General features: G+C 50.4%; 1 protein-coding gene across 1 annotated transcript in view; it reads right to left on the reverse strand.

The window, feature by feature from the left end:
• NLRP1 (NLR family pyrin domain containing 1) overlaps window positions 1–17421 on the reverse strand; it is a 26579-nt gene extending 9158 nt beyond the window's left edge. Inside the window, 7 exon segments of the mRNA XM_055089778.1 lie at window positions 1038–1127; window positions 2919–2934; window positions 2937–3088; window positions 3981–4151; window positions 6486–6656; window positions 9273–9534; window positions 17352–17421. Of these exon segments, the coding sequence (XP_054945753.1) occupies window positions 1038–1127; window positions 2919–2934; window positions 2937–3088; window positions 3981–4151; window positions 6486–6656; window positions 9273–9534; window positions 17352–17421 (932 nt within the window).
• Between the last annotated feature and the right edge of the window lie 994 nt (window positions 17422–18415).

The raw sequence follows: 18415 nt of genomic DNA on the forward strand, positions 1-18415 counted from the left end.
GCCTGCGCGTCCGGAGCCTGTGCTCCGCAACGGGAGAGGCCACGGCAGTGAGAGGCCCGCGTACCGCATGTCACCCTGAAGACAGATTTGAGAGCCTCACCTCCCGTGTCCTCGCTGGTTGACCTCGCAACAAAACTCTTTCTCAAAAGCTGGCGTCCTCGTCTTGGCTTCTGTGTACATCGGGCAGCAGGCTCTTGCTCGGCACAAAGACCTCTGCCAGGAATTGACCCCTTCTCGGCCCAGCTAACCCCTCCCAGCGTTCAGAGCTCAGCTCAGCTGCTTTGGATAGAGTCCAGTAGGCCCATCAAATGTGCTCACAGGAGCCCGAGTGTAATTCTACAGGCGGGGGGATAACTTGCGCCTGTCTCCCTGCTGGGCTGAGCCCCTGAAGTTGGGTCTTTGTTCACTGCTGTGTGCCTAACACACTGTGGGGCTGCAGGGAATGTTGTTCTCTGATGAATGGACCCTCCTCCTAAGCCTAGGAGCCCCTTCCTTTCCATTTTAGGCGAGGCCTGGCACCCAAAAACCTGGGGACAGATGACCTTTTCAGTCACGGGCCGAGATGGACCAAACTGGGAAAGCATGGAGCTGCAGCAGCTTCCCCGGGGAGGAAGAGGGACTCTCCCTTCTCTGGGGCTCACCCCTCAAGCCGGGAGTGTGTGTATATGTGTGTAGGTGTATGGGGGGGGCATGGGGGTGGTATTTCCCCGCCAAGGCCCTCTCTCTTTGTCTTTGTCTCCCCCTGGTGGTCATTGCTTTCCATGTTCCAAATCTCACCCACGCACCCATTCACTTTTTTCTATTTGTTCATCTTTTTCATCTCATGGAATGGTTTAAGCAGAGGAGTTGCATGATTCTGTTTGCACTAAACAAACAACCAAACCACTCTGGCTGCTGTACTTTGTTGGTTTCTCCCCAGCTCTGCTGTCTCTGCCTCCACCCCACATTTCTTTCCTCATCTCTTGGCTCTGGACCAGCCTCAAGGACTCAGCTGGGCCTGGATCAGCAGGAAGGAGTTCTGGGTCTCCCCACCTTACTGTATCCTGGAGATGAGCAGCTGAGGCTTCTTCTCCTTCAGGACCCCCAGCCTCTCTGTCACCTCCTCGCTCAGCTGGGTCTGATCCAGCCTGCAAGCACAAAGGAAGCCTGGTTCGGCCGGGACCCCCATGCGATCCTGAGGTCCTCGGGGCTCACAACTGTGGAATCTGCCACCTCCCACGGGAACCTGTCACAGATTGGGTTCCCTGGGAATCAGGCTCTGAGATGGAAGGTAAAGTGAGGTTCACTGGGTCAACACCAGGACGGAGGAAGGAGGGAAGCAGGTCTGGACAGGCGGAGAAGTTGGGCTGCGATGCCGTCTCAATGAAGACCTCAGCCGGCTCTACAGGGGGCTCTGAAGTCGGGATGACCCCTCAGAGCTCTCCCAAACTGGGATGAGGGGCTGGGTCTTTATATCCCAATGCCAGCCAGGCATTGGATGCAGGCCATACCAGGAAGGGGACGTGACCTTGGGTGAGGTGGCCCTCGCTGGCAGAGGCCATCCCGGTAGCTGGCTGCCAGTAGCATTCCCAGTGACTCGGGGTTACATCTTCATTCCCGGAGGGCATCTGGGCAGCGCCTCACAGCGTCCACCACAGAACAGTCATTCTCCATCGCCTCAAAATGACCACGCAGGGGTAGGTCCTGGGGTTTCCTGCCCAGAGGCTAGAAGTTTTGCTGGGAAGAGAGTGCCCGGTTTCCATTCTCATAGGCCTTGTGTTCTGGGCTTTCCGTCAGATCAGGGACAGCTGTTGCCCTCGCTGGGCCTCCGTGTCCCCACCTCTAACACAGGTGGACCTGGTCTGCCTGTTGTGAGCCCATGGACAAGGCAGGGGGAACGACCCTGCACACTGTAAAGGGCGGTGCACACTTCACTCATTGCTGCTATCAGAGCTAGTTGTCCCCTAGGGAGGGGATGCCCCCCCCCCCCACCGCCACGTAGATGGTAATCCCTCCCAATCGGTCCTGGGGCTCTGAGAGGAAGGAAGCAGAAACCTTCGCAGGACGACCTAGAGCGGGCTGCTCTGAGGCAACCCGGATCTGACCAGTAACCGGTGAGCTGGGCCATGAATCCAGCTCTGCCTGCAAAGGCCAGGCTCTGGAGAGGCTTGCATTATGGAGCCAGAAATGCTTGGTGGGGAGTGGCCTGGTACTCCCCTGGTGTATATGGCTGGAATCAGCTTTGGGAGACCTGCAGACTGTTTCCCCTGCTCTCTTGCCCTGACGACTCCTTCAGCCTGAGAGCCCACGAGGGAGGCCTGTCTGAGGACGGCCAGGGCCCAGGCTCTGCAGACCCGTCCGCGGGCCCACTAGAGCTCGAGGGCAGGACGAGCGGGTGCGGGACATGGAGGGTCTGGAGCCTGTCAGCTCTCTGAGTGTGTGACAGGGCCTCAGCCAGGAGCTGCAGGGAAGGGTTCGGCCGGGAACAGCCAGTGGGCTTGTTGTCAGGAGGTGGAGGAGAGAGGAAACGGCTGGCAGGCAGCGTGGGGAGTGGTGCTTGGCGCAGAGCGTCACCCTCGGGGCCCGCGGGGTGGAAACGAGGGCTGCGCGCTCGCTGCTCTTCAGCCATGCACGTCTCCGGTGCTCTGAGCCCGTCTCTGTCGGAGCCCTGTCCTAGTGTTTGCATGTATCTTGTTCCATTATAGTCTATGAAGTGGACATGACAGTCCCATCAGACACAGAAAGAAATCAAGTCTCAGATGAAGAGCCGCCCGAGTCACACGGCCTAAGTCAGTGGCAGAGCTGGCGAGGAACCCAGGCTGGCCATGCATTTATCTTTCCCTTTCCCTTCCCCTGTCCCATTCCACAGCACTTGCATCCCTTGCTACCCTCACCCCCATTCCCCGCCCTCTGACCAGAAGGGACCCACAGGGCCTCACCACAGGAGTGTGAGTTGCAGGTAGGCTGTGTGAGCCCTTCGCAGAGCAGCCTCATGCCGAGGCCATCCACGTTGTTCTGCTGCAGGTCTAGCTCGCTCAGGCTGGGGCTGGACCCGAGCACGGAGGCCAGGTCCTGGCAGCAGCCGGGCGTGAGGCCGCAGCTGACCAGTCTGCAGGGGAGACACATGTGGGCCCTCAGTCAGGCCCTCTCCTCGGGGTACCTGGGGTCTGGTTTCCCTTTCTAGTACCCATGGCCCTTTGGGGGTCCTGGGGTGACGTTAAGGGGAGATAAAGCCCTGACTGGCCTGCAGGAACCTGGGAGATTTAAATGTTCCTCTCGCAGCCAAGGAGCCACTCGGGATACAGGCGAACTCCCTTTTTCACTCCTGTGTGATTCCCGTGAATCCTGCCAACTCACCCTATCAACCCTGTATGATTAATTTACCCAGTGGGGGCTTCCGTGGTGGCGCAGTGGTTGAGAGTCCGCCTGCCGATGCAGGGGATACGGGTTCGTGCCCCGGTCCGGGAGGATCCCACGTGCCGCGGAGCGGCTGGGCCCGTGAGCCATGGCCGCTGAGCCTGCGCGTCCGGAGCCTGTGCTCCGCAACGGGAGAGGCCACAACAGTGAGAGGCCGAGCGGCTGGGCCCGTGAGCCATGGCCGCTGAGCCTGCGCGTCCGGAGCCTGTGCTCCGCAAAGGGAGAGGCCACGACAGTGAGAGGCCCGCCTCCCGCAAAAAAAAAAAAAAAAAAAAAATTTACCCAGTGTTCCACTGGTATGCCTGGATCTCATTGTTAACTGCATCAGCCCTGCCAATTGCCCGGAGTTACCTGACATAGGATGCTTTGGTGGGTTTCAACATTAAGGGCATCTACCATACAGGGTGAAAGAAGAGCGAGCTTCTAACATAAGAACAAAAGTCGAGGAGGATTGTGAGGGCTTCAGCGGGAATCTCTCGTGGCCCCTGTGAACTCCCACCTTCTCTCTGCCCCGTGGTGGTGGGGCAGCTCCCTCTACCTCCCCGTGCCCACCCCGCAAAGCAGTGCCAACGAGGAGCAATTACAACAGTCGCCGCGGCTTGCCGCTTGGCTGTCTCAGGCCCTGGCAAAGGTGCTCAGCTCCAGTGTCCAGGAGCATATTGAAGCTCAATTCTAGCTCCACCAGGGTCTGGCTGGCGCTCAGCCCAGAGGCAAGGTCCTCGCAGCCTTCAGCTGTGAGGCCGCAGCCGGCCAACCTATGGGGGACACGTGCCCGTGGCCTGAAGTTTAGTTACCTGTTGATTCCACAATCACCCACAAGCACCCGTTGAGCAGTCTACTCTGAGCCAGCCCTGTGGGCCAGGCGGAGGTGGCCCGCAGGGCTGGCCCAGACCAGTCACTATTAAAAATAAACAAGTAAAATAAAATAAAATTGCACACCCAGCCCCAACCCTCTACTCCTTTTTGCTTTACTTTTCTCTATAGCTCTTATCATATACAACATATTTTACTTATTCTTTTGAATTTTTGTCCCCACCCCCTCCATAATGTAGGCTCCCTGAGGAAGGAGTTTTGCCCATTTTCATTACTAGCTGTACCCAAGCGCCTACAGCAGTGTCTGGCACATAGTAGGCACTGAATAAGTAGGTGGTGAATGAATGAATGAAATAATGCCCAAAGGGGCAAGTCAGGTGCAGGTGAAGGCAGAGGAAATGAGTGATTAATTTCGACAAGGGAAGGAGGTGAAGATGTATGAGGAGTGCCTTGAATGATGAGTAGGCGTTCATTAAGACGCCCAGCCCAGGTAAAATGTTCTTCAGGTAAATACCCAGAAGTGGAATAGCTGGGTCACATGATGGTACCATTCTTAATTTTTTGAGAAATCTCCATTCCATTTTCCATAGTGGCTGCAATTTACATTCCCACCAACAGTGTATGGGGGTTCCCTTCTCTCCACACCCTCTCCAGCACTTGTTATTTCTTGCCTTTTTGATAATAGCCATTTTAACAGGTGTAAGGTGATTTCTCATTGTAGTTTTAAAAGCACGAGATATCACCTTTTTAAAAAAAATATAGCTATATTGATATAGCTATATATAGCTTGGTATATCAATACATAGCTTGACAGCTATAAATTTCCCTCTAAGCAGCCTGCTTCAGCCTCATCAAATAAATTTTTGTCTGTGGTGTTTTTTATTTTATTCATCTCAGAGTATTTTCTAATTTTCCTTGCGGTTTATTCTTTGACCCATTGTTTATTTAGGAGTATGTTGTTTATTTTTTGGTGTATTTGTGAATTTCCCAAAGTTCCTTCTGTGTTGATTTTTTTTTTTTGGCCTAGCCGAGTGGCTTGCAGGATCTTATTTCCCCGACCAGGGATTGAACACAGGCCCTGGCAGTGAAAGCGCCGAGTCCTAACCACTGGACCACCAGGGAATTCCCTGTTGTTGATTTCCAACTTCATTCCACTATGTTCAGAGAATATAATTTGTATGATATCAATCCTTTTAAATTTTTCAAGATTTGTTTTATGGGGCAGTCTTATTTTTGTATAGAGCTTTACTTGATACCTGCTTGATAGCTCCACTTGGATACCTCAAAGGAACTTTAAATAAATATGCATAAAATCACACTCATGACATCCCACCCCCCCAACCACTCCTCTTCCAGTATTTCCCGTCTTAGGGAAGGTGCCACTATTCCATGAGCTCCTCTGCCCAGAAGCCTATGATCATCCTTGACGACTCCATCTCCCTTTCTCCATAAATCCAATCCATTGCTGAGTTTGGTTGCTTTTACTTTAATAGATCTCTGGAATCCATTCACTTCTTTCCATCTCCATGACCAACACTGTAGTCCAAGCTGTCATCATCTCTTCCAGAAACTATTGTAATTTTCCTTATTCCAAGCTCTCACCATCTTTACAGGAACTACTGAAATTTTCCTACAAATGGTTTCTCAACCTCTACTTTTGCTCTCCTTCAATCTATTTTTCAGATTGCAGTCTGTTTCTATGTTGAAAATGTACTGATCTGGTTAAACTTCTGCTTAAAAATCCCATTTTAATAGGACTCCCAATTCCAACAGGGTCCATGACATCTTGCATGGTCTGGCTCTGTTGATCTCTGTAGCCTCATCTTGCCCCTTTGCTCTCTACCCTCTAGCCACACTGGCCTGCTTTCAATTCCTTGACTTCCCATCTTCCTTCCTGCCACAGGGCCTTTGTACATGCTGTTCCTTCTGTCTGGAACTTTCTTCCCTCCTGCTTTCCTTAGGTCAATCTGCTAATTCTTCAGATCTCCTTCAAGCACACTTTCCTTAAGGAAATTTTCCACTGGAGGCCCTAATCTGGCCCTATAATTAGACATTTGTTAGTGTGGTTCCTTGATTAATGTCCGTCTTTTGCAAGCTCTGTGAGAAAAGAATCCTGTCTGTGTTTGTTTATCACAGTAGTCCTGGCACCTGGCACAGTGGATGGCCAGGGAGGGGCTCAATGAATGTTTGTTGAATACAAGGACCAAATCCCCCATCCTAGACTGAGCCTCCATCTTAGATCTCCTGTTTCAGAACAGAGCCCAGGCCAGACTCACCACAGGGTCTCTAGGTGGCACCTAGGGCATCTCAGGGCCTCACAGAGACTCTGTACGGCAGAGTGGCTCAAGAAGTTTCCACCCAAGTCCAGCTCCTTCAGGCTTCCAGTGACCTGGAGAACGGAGAAGGGAACCTGCCAGCAGGCATCTGTGACCGGGACCCAGCTCAACCTGAGGGAGGGTGAGAGGGACAGGAGAGACATGACCTGTGTGTGCGGGGTCCGAGGTACACAGCACAGTGGGGGTCTGCCTCTCTGAGTGCCAGGCCACAGTGGGCAGTGCTGTCCCCAGGGCCGACCAGTCTCCCTGACTGTCCCTGGGCACTGCAGATAAAAAAGATGGAAAACAGCTCCCTCTGCCCTCCAGGAACTTCCAGGCTGAGGCAGAAGCAGACACACAAAATGAACACTTCAGAATGGTACGGCAAGGGCTGTAGATGGACGAGCCACAAAGAGGAGGGGCACCCAGCCCAGGGTGGTGGGGGAGAGGGGCAGCTGACTATAAAATAAAATGTACAGTGTGGCGCAGTTTTGCCATAAAAATGTGCACAGAAAAAAAGACTAGAAGATATACGTCAATTATTAATGATGGTTGTTGCTGAGTGATGGGATTCTGGTTGATATTAATTAATTTATTAATTTCCATCTTTTGCGCATCGACATATCCTTATTTTTCTACAGTGAACATGGGTTTTGCTGTGAGAAAGCAAAAACCCTTAAAAGTCTGAAAATCAAAAGCCCAAATCCAACATTTCTTCCTCTGACTCTTTCTTTTCTGGTCCACTTGTGTGTGAGTACTCCTTTCCTCCCGCCACCATCATGCCTTGTCCGCTGTTCCTGTGGGCGTCACACTCTATTGGCTGGACGTATGTGACTGTCCTTGTTGCTCAGATAGCAGAGGGAATAGAATGTTAAAGGTGTGGACGGTGGCGTTAGAGAGAGTGGAGGCTGAATTCCATCTCTGCCCTTCTAGCTGAAATTTTATCTTTTGGAGCCTCAGTTTTCTTATCTCCAAGGTGGAATATTAACAATATCCATCTCATGAAGTGGTTGTGAAATATAAGTAGACTGTGCAAATGAAGCACTGGGCACAGAGCCTGACACAGAGAGAGTGTCCACATGACTTGCTCAAGGCCATTCGGGGGCTGAGGAGCTCACGGAAATTGAATCTTTCTCTTCTGACTCTAGGCCAGTGCCCTGTCCACTAAACCAGGTGATATGTCTCCTGTACTGGATAATACGCCTGCATTTTAATTTCTAGGGGCCTCCTGGAAACAGTGCCTTAGCCAGATGGAGAGGCTCCAGCAGTAGGATTTCTGGAGAGAGGTCTCAGATGTTTGCGACACTCTCCCTGTTCAGTCTGCCAACCTGGCCCCCATCCATGTCTTTGCCTCACCCACACCTTTCCAGAAGCTCAGCAGGGCCTTACCTGTGCAGCTGTTTCCAGATGTTTCAGCCAGTGGCAGCACAGTCCCAGGAGCCTCCTGCTTTCTGGGCTCTGCGCTGGGCTGATGTTGGGGTTCCCAGCCTCTCAGCACTGCTGTGGATGTGGGGTCATTGGGTAATTCTTGGCTTGGTGACTCATGGTCTGGGGAACTTGGGAGAGCTTGGTAAAGGAGTGAGGAAGGGTCTTTGAGGGGAACAACAGGAAAGAAATTACCATTTACTGAGAATCAATTTTATTTCAGGCCCAAACATTTTAAATTCTCACAAAAATGCTGTGAGATGGGTATTTGTAATGGAATTTTTAAAATCCTAAAGATAGAGATACAATTTTATTCTCTTAGTAGCTGCTCTGAAACTTCCTCTATCAGGTAGAAAGATTTTGGTAAACCACTTGGGAGGGTTAAACTGCCCATTTCAAGTAACAACAAATAGTTACTAAGTGGCATTCTAAGGAGGTGTGTCCTCTTTATTGCCAGGCACTGTTTTGCTAGGCAGTGAAACTCAGGGCATGCAAATTGGGGGCAGAGGGGAATTGCTCTGTGTCTTCAAGGAGGGATTAATGATGGTTGTTGCTGAGTGATGGGATTCTGGTTGATATTAATTAATTTATTAATTTCCATCTTTTGCGCATCGACATATCCTTATTTTTCTACAGTGAACATGGGTTTTGCTGTGAGAAAGCAAAAACCCTTAAAAGTCTGAAAATCAAAAGCCCAAATCCAACATTTCTTCCTCTGACTCTTTCTTTTCTGGTCCACTTGTGTGTGAGTACTCCTTTCCTCCCGCCACCATCATGCCTTGTCCGCTGTTCCTGTGGGCGTCACACTCTATTGGCTGGACGTATGTGACTGTCCTTGTTGCTCAGATAGCAGAGGGAATAGAATGTTAAAGGTGTGGACGGTGGCGTTAGAGAGAGTGGAGGCTGAATTCCATCTCTGCCCTTCTAGCTGAAATTTTATCTTTTGGAGCCTCAGTTTTCTTATCTCCAAGGTGGAATATTAACAATATCCATCTCATGAAGTGGTTGTGAAATATAAGTAGACTGTGCAAATGAAGCACTGGGCACAGAGCCTGACACAGAGAGAGTGTCCACATGACTTGCTCAAGGCCATTCGGGGGCTGAGGAGCTCACGGAAATTGAATCTTTCTCTTCTGACTCTAGGCCAGTGCCCTGTCCACTAAACCAGGTGATATGTCTCCTGTACTGGATAATACGCCTGCATTTTAATTTCTAGGGGCCTCCTGGAAACAGTGCCTTAGCCAGATGGAGAGGCTCCAGCAGTAGGATTTCTGGAGAGAGGTCTCAGATGTTTGCGACACTCTCCCTGTTCAGTCTGCCAACCTGGCCCCCATCCATGTCTTTGCCTCACCCACACCTTTCCAGAAGCTCAGCAGGGCCTTACCTGTGCAGCTGTTTCCAGATGTTTCAGCCAGTGGCAGCACAGTCCCAGGAGCCTCCTGCTTTCTGGGCTCTGCGCTGGGCTGATGTTGGGGTTCCCAGCCTCTCAGCACTGCTGTGGATGTGGGGTCATTGGGTAATTCTTGGCTTGGTGACTCATGGTCTGGGGAACTTGGGAGAGCTTGGTAAAGGAGTGAGGAAGGGTCTTTGAGGGGAACAACAGGAAAGAAATTACCATTTACTGAGAATCAATTTTATTTCAGGCCCAAACATTTTAAATTCTCACAAAAATGCTGTGAGATGGGTATTTGTAATGGAATTTTTAAAATCCTAAAGATAGAGATACAATTTTATTCTCTTAGTAGCTGCTCTGAAACTTCCTCTATCAGGTAGAAAGATTTTGGTAAACCACTTGGGAGGGTTAAACTGCCCATTTCAAGTAACAACAAATAGTTACTAAGTGGCATTCTAAGGAGGTGTGTCCTCTTTATTGCCAGGCACTGTTTTGCTAGGCAGTGAAACTCAGGGCATGCAAATTGGGGGCAGAGGGGAATTGCTCTGTGTCTTCAAGGAGGGAAGAGCCAGTGAGACTGGGTATTGCGTGGGGGAAGGGCAAGGGAGAAGAAAGCTGGTGGGGGCACAAGAGGGGATCTTTGTGGGCAGAGAGATGTGAACAGTCTAACCCTTTCCTTCTACAAAGACATCTTGTAGAGTCTACATCATGCACTTGAACTTCTGTACAAGTGGCTTTTTTAGTGCAGAGTTCAGAGATGTGCAAATTCTGTACTGTGGGGTGGGGGTGGTGTGCAGAGTGAAAACTGAGTAGTATGAAGGATCAGATGAGGAAATTGAGACGCAGGGGGATGGAGCTTGTGACCATCACTGCTGGGACTTGGGAGTGGAGGGGTGAGAGTAGGCACAGAAAGAAGGGAAAGTGAGAAGGGGGATGGAGAAACTGGGGGTGGGGACCCTCACAAAGCAGCAGCAGGTGCAGGGAGAAATCACTGCACCAGGAATGGGTGGTTCCAGGTGCAGCCCTGGCTCTGTCTCCAAATGCTGTGTGAGCTTGGACTTTGATGCCAGGATGAGAAGAGGAAGAGGCCAGGGCCTGGCTGATGTTTGCAGCCTGGGTGACTCAGGATGGCGGACGTCAAAATAAGAGAAGTCAGGAGAGGGAACTGGCTTAGGCTGAGGAATGAGCCTACTCTTCTCTTGGGGTTTATCTGGAGAACAGTGTCCTCCTTGGAACTTTTTTTTTTCCGGTACGTGGGCCTCTCACTGTTGGGGCCTCTCCCGTTGCGGATCACAGGCTCCGGACGCGCAGTCTCAGCGGCCATGGCTCACGGGCCTAGTCGCTCCGTGGCATGTGGGATCCTCCCGGACCGGGGCACGAACCCGTGTCCCCTGCTTCGGCAGGCGGACTCTCAACCACTGCGCCCCTCTCCAAGAAGCCCCTCCTTGGAACTTTCTAAACCGCCCTGACCCCAAGGATATTCATATGAGTCCACCGAGATTGTGAGGCCCTGGGTCACTGACTGGGGAGAACAACCCTGGCTCAGACAGAGCAGGAACAAAAGTCGCCAAGAGGAACCATGTGGGTGTGTAGCCAGGGAGGGAGGGGCCAGGACAGGCATCTTTTGCAGCCTCTCAGTTTTTGGTGCTTCCTAAGCCCCAGTGCACATCCTACTATGCTAGGAGGGGCGCTGGGGTGTGTGTTCCAGGCGGAGGGAGCTGTCTGCTTCGTGGGCGGCACATTTGAAACATTCTTGTCTGAAAGCGGAACAGCCCTGCCTCATCACCCGCAAATCCAGGCCTCTGGGGAGTAGGCGCAGGCTTTCCTCCTCTTCTGTAGAATCGGCAGAGGTTGGGGACTCCAGGTGGAGAAGCGACATTACCTAACTCATTTCCTGTTGTGTGATAGTTTCTGGAGATGCCTTGATTTGACCCAGGCTGGAGGGGCCCAGGCCTAAGGAGCGTCAGCTCCCTGGACACTGACTCCTGTGCGGCTGATTCATTTCTCTGAGCCTCAGTTTGCTCATCTATCAAATGGGACATCGTAGGTTTGCAAAGAGGCTCGAATTAAATAAAAGCTCTTAGTAACCTTTAAAAATGTTATATAAATGTTAGTTTTGTTTTAATGGCCAAAAAGCACAGTGGAGGGACTTCCCTGGTGGTGCAGTGGTTAAGAATCTGCCTGCTGGGCTTCCCTGGTGGCGCAGTGGTTGCGCGTCCGCCTGCCGATGCAGGGGAACCGGGTTCGCGCCCCGGTCTGGGAGGATCCCACATGCCGCGGAGCGGCTGGGCCCGTGAAGCCATGGCCGCTGAGCCTGTGCGTTCAGAGCCTGTGCTCCGCAGAGGGAGAGGCCCCAACAGTGAGAGGCCCACGTACCGCAAAAAAAAAAAAAAAAAAAAAAAGAATCTGCCTGTCAATGTGGGGGACACGGGTTCGAGCCCTGGTCCGGGAAGATCCCACATGCTGCGGAGCAACTAAGCCCGTGTGCCACAACTACTGAGCCTGCGCGCCTAGAACCCGTGCTCCACAACAAGAGAAGCCACTGCAGTAAGAAGTCCGTAAGTCCGTGCACCGCAATGAAGAGTAGCCCCCGCTCACCACAACTAGAGAAAGCCCGCACACAGCAACAGACCCAATGCAGCCAAAAAAAAAAAAAAAAAAAAAAAGCACAGTGGAGGACCCTGAGACCCTTTGTGGGGAGAGGTATAGCCTGGAAGAGGGGTGTTTTGTTTTTTTTTTCCCCCTCCTGACACCAACTCTCTGGACACCAGCTGGGGGCCCTACAACTCAATTCACTTCTGACACGAACTACCCGGAGTGAGTGAAGACCCTGTGGTTGAAGGGGCTCCGTCCCACAAGATCCCCCCCGCCGCTTCAGATGCCAGTTTCAAATGGGGTGCAAATTCTCTACCCTTCGGTCTGGAGAGGTCCCCAGGGCACCCCCTCAGGTTTGATCATTTGTGGGAACAACTCATAGGACTGAATAAAACAATGTACTTACCGGTTTCTTACAAAGGATACAGCTCAGGAACAGCCAAACGGAAGCGACACACAGGGCAAGGCTGACAGATTTTTAGGGAGGTTTCATTATGTAAGCACGATTGATTAAATCATTGGCCTTGGTGAATAACTTAATCTTCAGCCTTTATCCCTGGAGACTGGGACCATTCGGGACCAGCCCCCATTCTGAAGTGGTCTAGGGTTCCCCAGCCCTGTCACCTCACTAGCATACAAAAGACTTATCACACAGAGGTTCCAAGGGTTTTAGGAGCTGTGTGCCAGGAACCGGGGACAAACACCAAATATTTATTTTTCAATTTCTTTAAAAATTATTTTTTTTACTGGAGTGTAGTTGATTTATAATGTTGCATTAGTCTCAGTGTACAGCAAAGTGAATGTTATACATATACATATATCCACTCTTTTTTTTCTTTTCCCATATAGGCCATTACAGAGTATTGAGTAGACTTCCCTGTGCTATACAGTAGGTCCTTATTAGTGATCTATTTTTTGTTCTAACTGCATCGCGAGGGGGCTTCTGGAATTCTGGGTAACATGGGAGACCCCAGGTCTTGGAGGCCAAGACCAGGCAGGGGGAGGCTGACAGAGCAGAACAGGAGCAGGAAATGTGTTCCCTCATTGCTCACCCCCCCGCCCCACTGCTCCAGCCCTTCCCCTCGGCTGCCAGGTCACCTGAGCTGGCGTGTGAGCATGTGAGCTTTAGTGCCCCTAAGCTATGAGACATGAAGTTGGGAGTCCTGGACTAATCTTTAAATTCCAGCATGTCGACAAGGCCAGCAAAAAGAGGGCGTGGAGGCCTGGGGAAGGAAGGCCTCAAATCACGCAGCAGGTCAGTGGCTAAGCTGGGGTGGGAGCCAGGTCTCTGGATTCCCAGGCTAAGGATTTTTCCTCTTCCAGTGCATTCTGGGTCTGGATCCCGAGGCTGGCTCTGCCACTAGCTGACCGTGACCTCGGGCATTACCTGTGTCTGCGTCTTGTCTGTAAAGTGAGTAAATGACAGCCAAATCCCAACATACTTGTGACGGTTAAATGAAACATCATGAACTTGCCTAGCACAGGACCCGGGACAGCAGAGGGCAGAGAACCCTGTTACCTTCTCCTTCTCCTTAAGATCACGGGTTCCTTGGAGGTGGGTAACTGAGTCTGGTCTTTTTTGTATCTAGAAAAGCAGCTCAACGCTTTGCATAGCGTTGGTATTCAGATCATATATTTAATGGAGAAGTGATTTAAAATATGAATTTAATTTTACAAGCAGTATATGAATACAGTTTCATCGTGAGAACTTTAAGCAATGCAGATCTTGCTTCATAGAGGTTGCCACTGTTCCAAGTATGCTCTGTGTCCTTTCAGACAGAGACACAGACACAGACAGACAGACACACGTGTATCTACATAAAAGACATAGCTTTGTTTTGTGACACAACATGTGTTTTATTGTACAGCATGCTTCAGTTTTTTGTTATGTAGTACTTCCGGCATCCAAAAGGATTCTGCTGTGAACATCCTTGCACGTGCCTTTTGGAATAGCTGATGTGCCTTGGGATCGAGGCCCAGAAGCAGAATCCAGAGGTTACGCACCCTTCACGTTTTAACAGAAACCATCGAACCACCCTTCTAAGTGGCTGTGACCACGCTCACGTCAAGCCGGTAAGGGAGCGCTTCTCCCCCACACCTTTGCAGAGGCAGAGGAGGCACAGTTTCCCTACGCCAATCTCCCACACGGGGAAAGGAGCCTTCCTGGTGTTTGAACCTGCATGTCGCTGATGAGAGGGAGAGAGGTAGTGCTGAACGTGGGTTTGGATGGTGGGTGGTGCCCGGGATGCTCCTGTTCTAGGACCCCTCCCCTCCTCTAGCTGCGCTCACTCCCCTGGTGGCCTCATCCCGGCTCACGACTTTAAATGTCTGCCGTGGGCTGATGACTCCTGCATTTGCATCTTCAGCCCTGACCATTCCTCTGAATGGCAGGCCCTTTATCCAGGGGCTTCCTTAGCCCCTCCACTCAGCTGTGTCACCGCCGTCTCCAGCTGAGCACCTCAGGCTGGAGCTCTTGACTTCACCGCCTCCCATCCTCCCCTCGCCTTCCCTGCCCACTGGTTCTTTTTTTTTTTTTTTTTATTTTTTATTTTATTTTATTTATTTAGTTTCTTTTAGTTTTTTGGCTGCGTGGGGTCTTTATTGCGGCGTGCGGGCTTCTCTCTAGTTGTGGCGCACGGGCTCTAGAGCTCGTGGACTCTGTAGTTTGCGGCACGCGGGCTCTCTTTTTGTGGCGCACAAGCTCAGTAGTTGTGGCGCGTGGGCTTAGTTGCCCTGCGGCATGTGGGATGTTAGGTCCCCGACCAGGGATTGAACCCGAGTCCCCTGCATTGGAAGGCGGATTCTTTACCACTGGGCCACCAGGGGAGTCCCCCTGCACACTGGTTCTTCATCTCAGTAAATGACTGCTTGGGATAAAACACTGGCGTCCTCTTTGACTCCTCTCTTTCTCTCAAAACATGCATCGAATCTGTCATCAAACCCTGCTGATACCACCCTGGTCCAGCCCACCATCGTCTCATACCCAGATCGCTGTGTAGCCTCCTAACGCCCCCACTCCCTGACTCTGACGTTACCCCTTTACTGTCTACTCTCAGTCAAAAGCAGCCAGGGACCTCCCTGGTGGTCCAGTGGTTAGGACTTCACGCTTCCACTGCAGGGGACATGGGTTCAATCCCTGGTTGGGGAACTAAAAGATCCTGTATGCCGCATGGCTCAGCCAAAAAAAATAAATAAATAAAAGGTCAGGTCACTTCTCTGCTCAAAACTTTCCAGTACTCACCATTTCACTCTGAGTAAAAGCCAGAGTTCCCCCATGTGACTCATGAGGCCCCAGATGATCTGGGCTCTGATATCTCTCTGGCTTTATCTCCTACCTCTGTTCCCTTCCCTCCCTCTGTCCCAGCCCCGTCTAGTCTCCTTTCTGTTCCTTGAACACACGGAGTACACTCTCACCACAGGGCCTTTGCACTGGCTTTTCCATCCTCTTGGAATGATTTCCCTCAGAGAACCAGAAGGCTGTTTCCTCGCCTCCTAGAAAGCAGCACCCACCCTGCCCCCAATCCCTTACCCAGCTTTATTTTTCTGCACAGCACTTTTCACCACCTGACCTCATAGATTTTTTAAAATGCTTTTATTTATTTTTATTTATTTTTTGGCTGCATTGGGTCTTCGCTGCTGTGTGCGGGCTTTCTCTAGTTGCGGCGAGCGGGGGCTACTCTTTGTTGCATTGTGCGGGCTTCTCACTGCAGTGGCTTCTCTTGTCGCGGAGCACAGGCTCTAGGTGCGCGGGCTTCAGTAGTTGTGCAGGCTCTAGAGCGCAGGCTCAGTGATTGTGGCGCACGGGCTTAGGTGCTCTGCAGCATGTGGGATCTCCCCAGGCCAGGGATCGAACCCGTGCCCCCTGCATTGGCAGGCAGACTCCCAACCACTGCGCCTCCAGGGAAGTCCCGTAGATTTGTTTATTTGCTTATTTTCTGTCACCCTCACCTGCCGATAGACTGTTAGCTCCCCGAAGACAGACTCAGACTACTTTGTTCTCTTTTGTACTCCCCGTGCCTAAGAAAGTGCCTGGGCCACACTATCAGCACAATAGAAGCTGCATGTATGGAATGCTTATCTATTGATATTTCCTCTTTATGTTTCTAAGCAGCTGCTCACTCCGGCCATTAGATGGCACTCGAATACTTTCTGTGCATTGAGACACTGTCCTGAGGTCAGAATTTTCAGTTATCTGTTTCTGCTGCTTTGGGTCTTTGCTCCTTCCTGATGCTTCAGGGCCTTTTAGGAGCACGTTAAAGACCCCACTTTATTAAAATAATACTAGTTTTTATTAAAATTTAACATGTGAGGGTAATCATATGTCTTACACCCCACTAGGGTAAAGTGATGTTTCTTTTTTATATTCAAATTATTATGACTTGAACCCGAACCCAGATAACTTCTGGAAATTGGCCTCCCTAAAATTTCCCAGCTCCCAGCTGTGTCTGAGAGTGTTCCAGGTGTTTCCCCACGGGGATTGTGAAATTGGTCTTCAGTTTCCTTCCTGACCTCCCATCTTACTACCCTGTGTTGCTTCTGTGGTCTGAGATGCTGTCTCTGTCCCCCTGCGATGCCGGGCCCAGGTGTCTTCTCTGATCCACCAATTCTGGGGGCCCTGCGCTTTTCCTGGCCTCTCTTGAAATGTGGGACAGGCCCTCCCCAATTCTCCCCGGCACAGCCAAGACCAAGATTAGAAGATAGGACTTTGAGCAAGTCTCTCCTGAAGGATCAGGATAAAGGAAAGTAACTACAGCAGTGGGTCACTTACAGTGACAGCTGCCGACATTGTTCCCAGAACCCGCAGGTTAGGGCTGCCTTTGGTGCCCCTTTCCCAGCTGGCAGCCTTTGTAGCTCCGGCTGGTCTCCATCTGACACTGGCAGACTCTTCTCCACCCTAAAATTCTACACTTACCTCCATACCAGGTCAATCTGGCTTCAGACCCACAGAAAGAGAACAAATTGCTCCCTCCCTCCCCAAGTCCACTCCCCTCCCAACACAGGCCCCAGGATTAACCTCCTTCCAGGATGATTGATATGGAAATCCTCTTCCCTTCAGATGTGTGGTTGGTCCAATAAGGCCATCCCAACGGTCTGACAATTCATTTCCCAAAAGTCTGAGTATTACAGGCTTAGATGAAACTGTGCACTGAACACCGATCACTAAAATCATTTGTTAAAAAATATAATCCAGTCCATCAAGTTTCCCTCCTGACCCTCCTTCTTCTAATCTTTCCCTCAATGTGAAGTGAAGAAAATATCAGGACTCGGTGTCCATCCTACCATGGTCTGCTTTTAATTTCCCTTGAAACTTGACAAGAATACATACAGTAAGTCCCCTACATACGAACCTTCAAGTTGCGAACTTTCAAAGACTGAACGTGCGTTCGAATGTCAGGTCACGTAAATTAGCTCACGTGTCTGGCGTACATTGTCACGTGCGTGCATCCTCTGCAAGTGGTTGTGCAGCTCGCGCTCCGTCTCCATTGCTGTCGATCCTTCAGCTCTGCCACCCCCCACCTCCTCTCCCTCGTCCAGTGAGTAACTCTTCTTGCCTGTTCCCTCGATGCCAGCCCCTGGGTGCCAGCTGTTGTACTGGACTACTGTACTTTTCAAGGGACTGCACTGTAAGATTAAAAATGTTTTCTTTACTTTTAGTGTCTGTTTTTTATGTATTATTTGTGTGAGAAGTATTAGAAACCTACTACAGTACAGTCCTATATAGCCGATTGTGTTAGCTGGATACCTAGGCTAACTTTGTTGGACTTACAAACAAACAAATTGGACTTACAAACACGCTCTTGGAACTGAACTCATTAGTATGTGGGGCACTTACTGTACACCCCCATTGCCATCTTCAAAGAGCCGACAATACTCTATAGGTACAAAGTATTCTTATTACAGATTTAGATTTAGGAAAAAAATCCAACCCACTTCTCTAAGGTAACCTGCAGGCATAGTTCTTCAAAGGACACAGTCTACTTACATCATTTACAAAGAACACACTCTCTCACTCTGAGTAACCTCATTTGGCTTAACTGTATTTAAGGCTCAGCCAAGGGCGATGATTCGTGCCTGTCTTACACGTGTAAAAAAGAATCCACAACGGGGTCCTCATAGAACCCAGGCAAGGCACATCAAAGTCTCCACCCCAGAAGGAAGAAACCATGCATAACTTTCTAGGGACACTTTTTACTTTGAAAACATTTCAAACTTACAGAAAAATTGCAAGAGTAGTACAGTGAAATCCCCTATAACCTTTAGCTACATTCCCCTAATGATTAACTTTATGCCATATTGGCTTTCTAACTCTCTCTGTACACTTACTATTATTTTATTTTTAAATTATTTTTAACTGATTATTTATGAATAAGCTGCAGATGTCATGACCTTTTACCTCAAAGGACTTCAGCAAGTATCTGCTAAGAATAAGCAAAGGACATTTCCTTATATAACCATAGTATGATGATCAAATTCAGGA

The sequence above is a fragment of the Physeter macrocephalus genome, chromosome 14, assembly GCF_002837175.3.
Source record: "Physeter macrocephalus isolate SW-GA chromosome 14, ASM283717v5, whole genome shotgun sequence".
Taxonomy (NCBI): Eukaryota; Metazoa; Chordata; class Mammalia; order Artiodactyla; family Physeteridae; genus Physeter; species Physeter macrocephalus.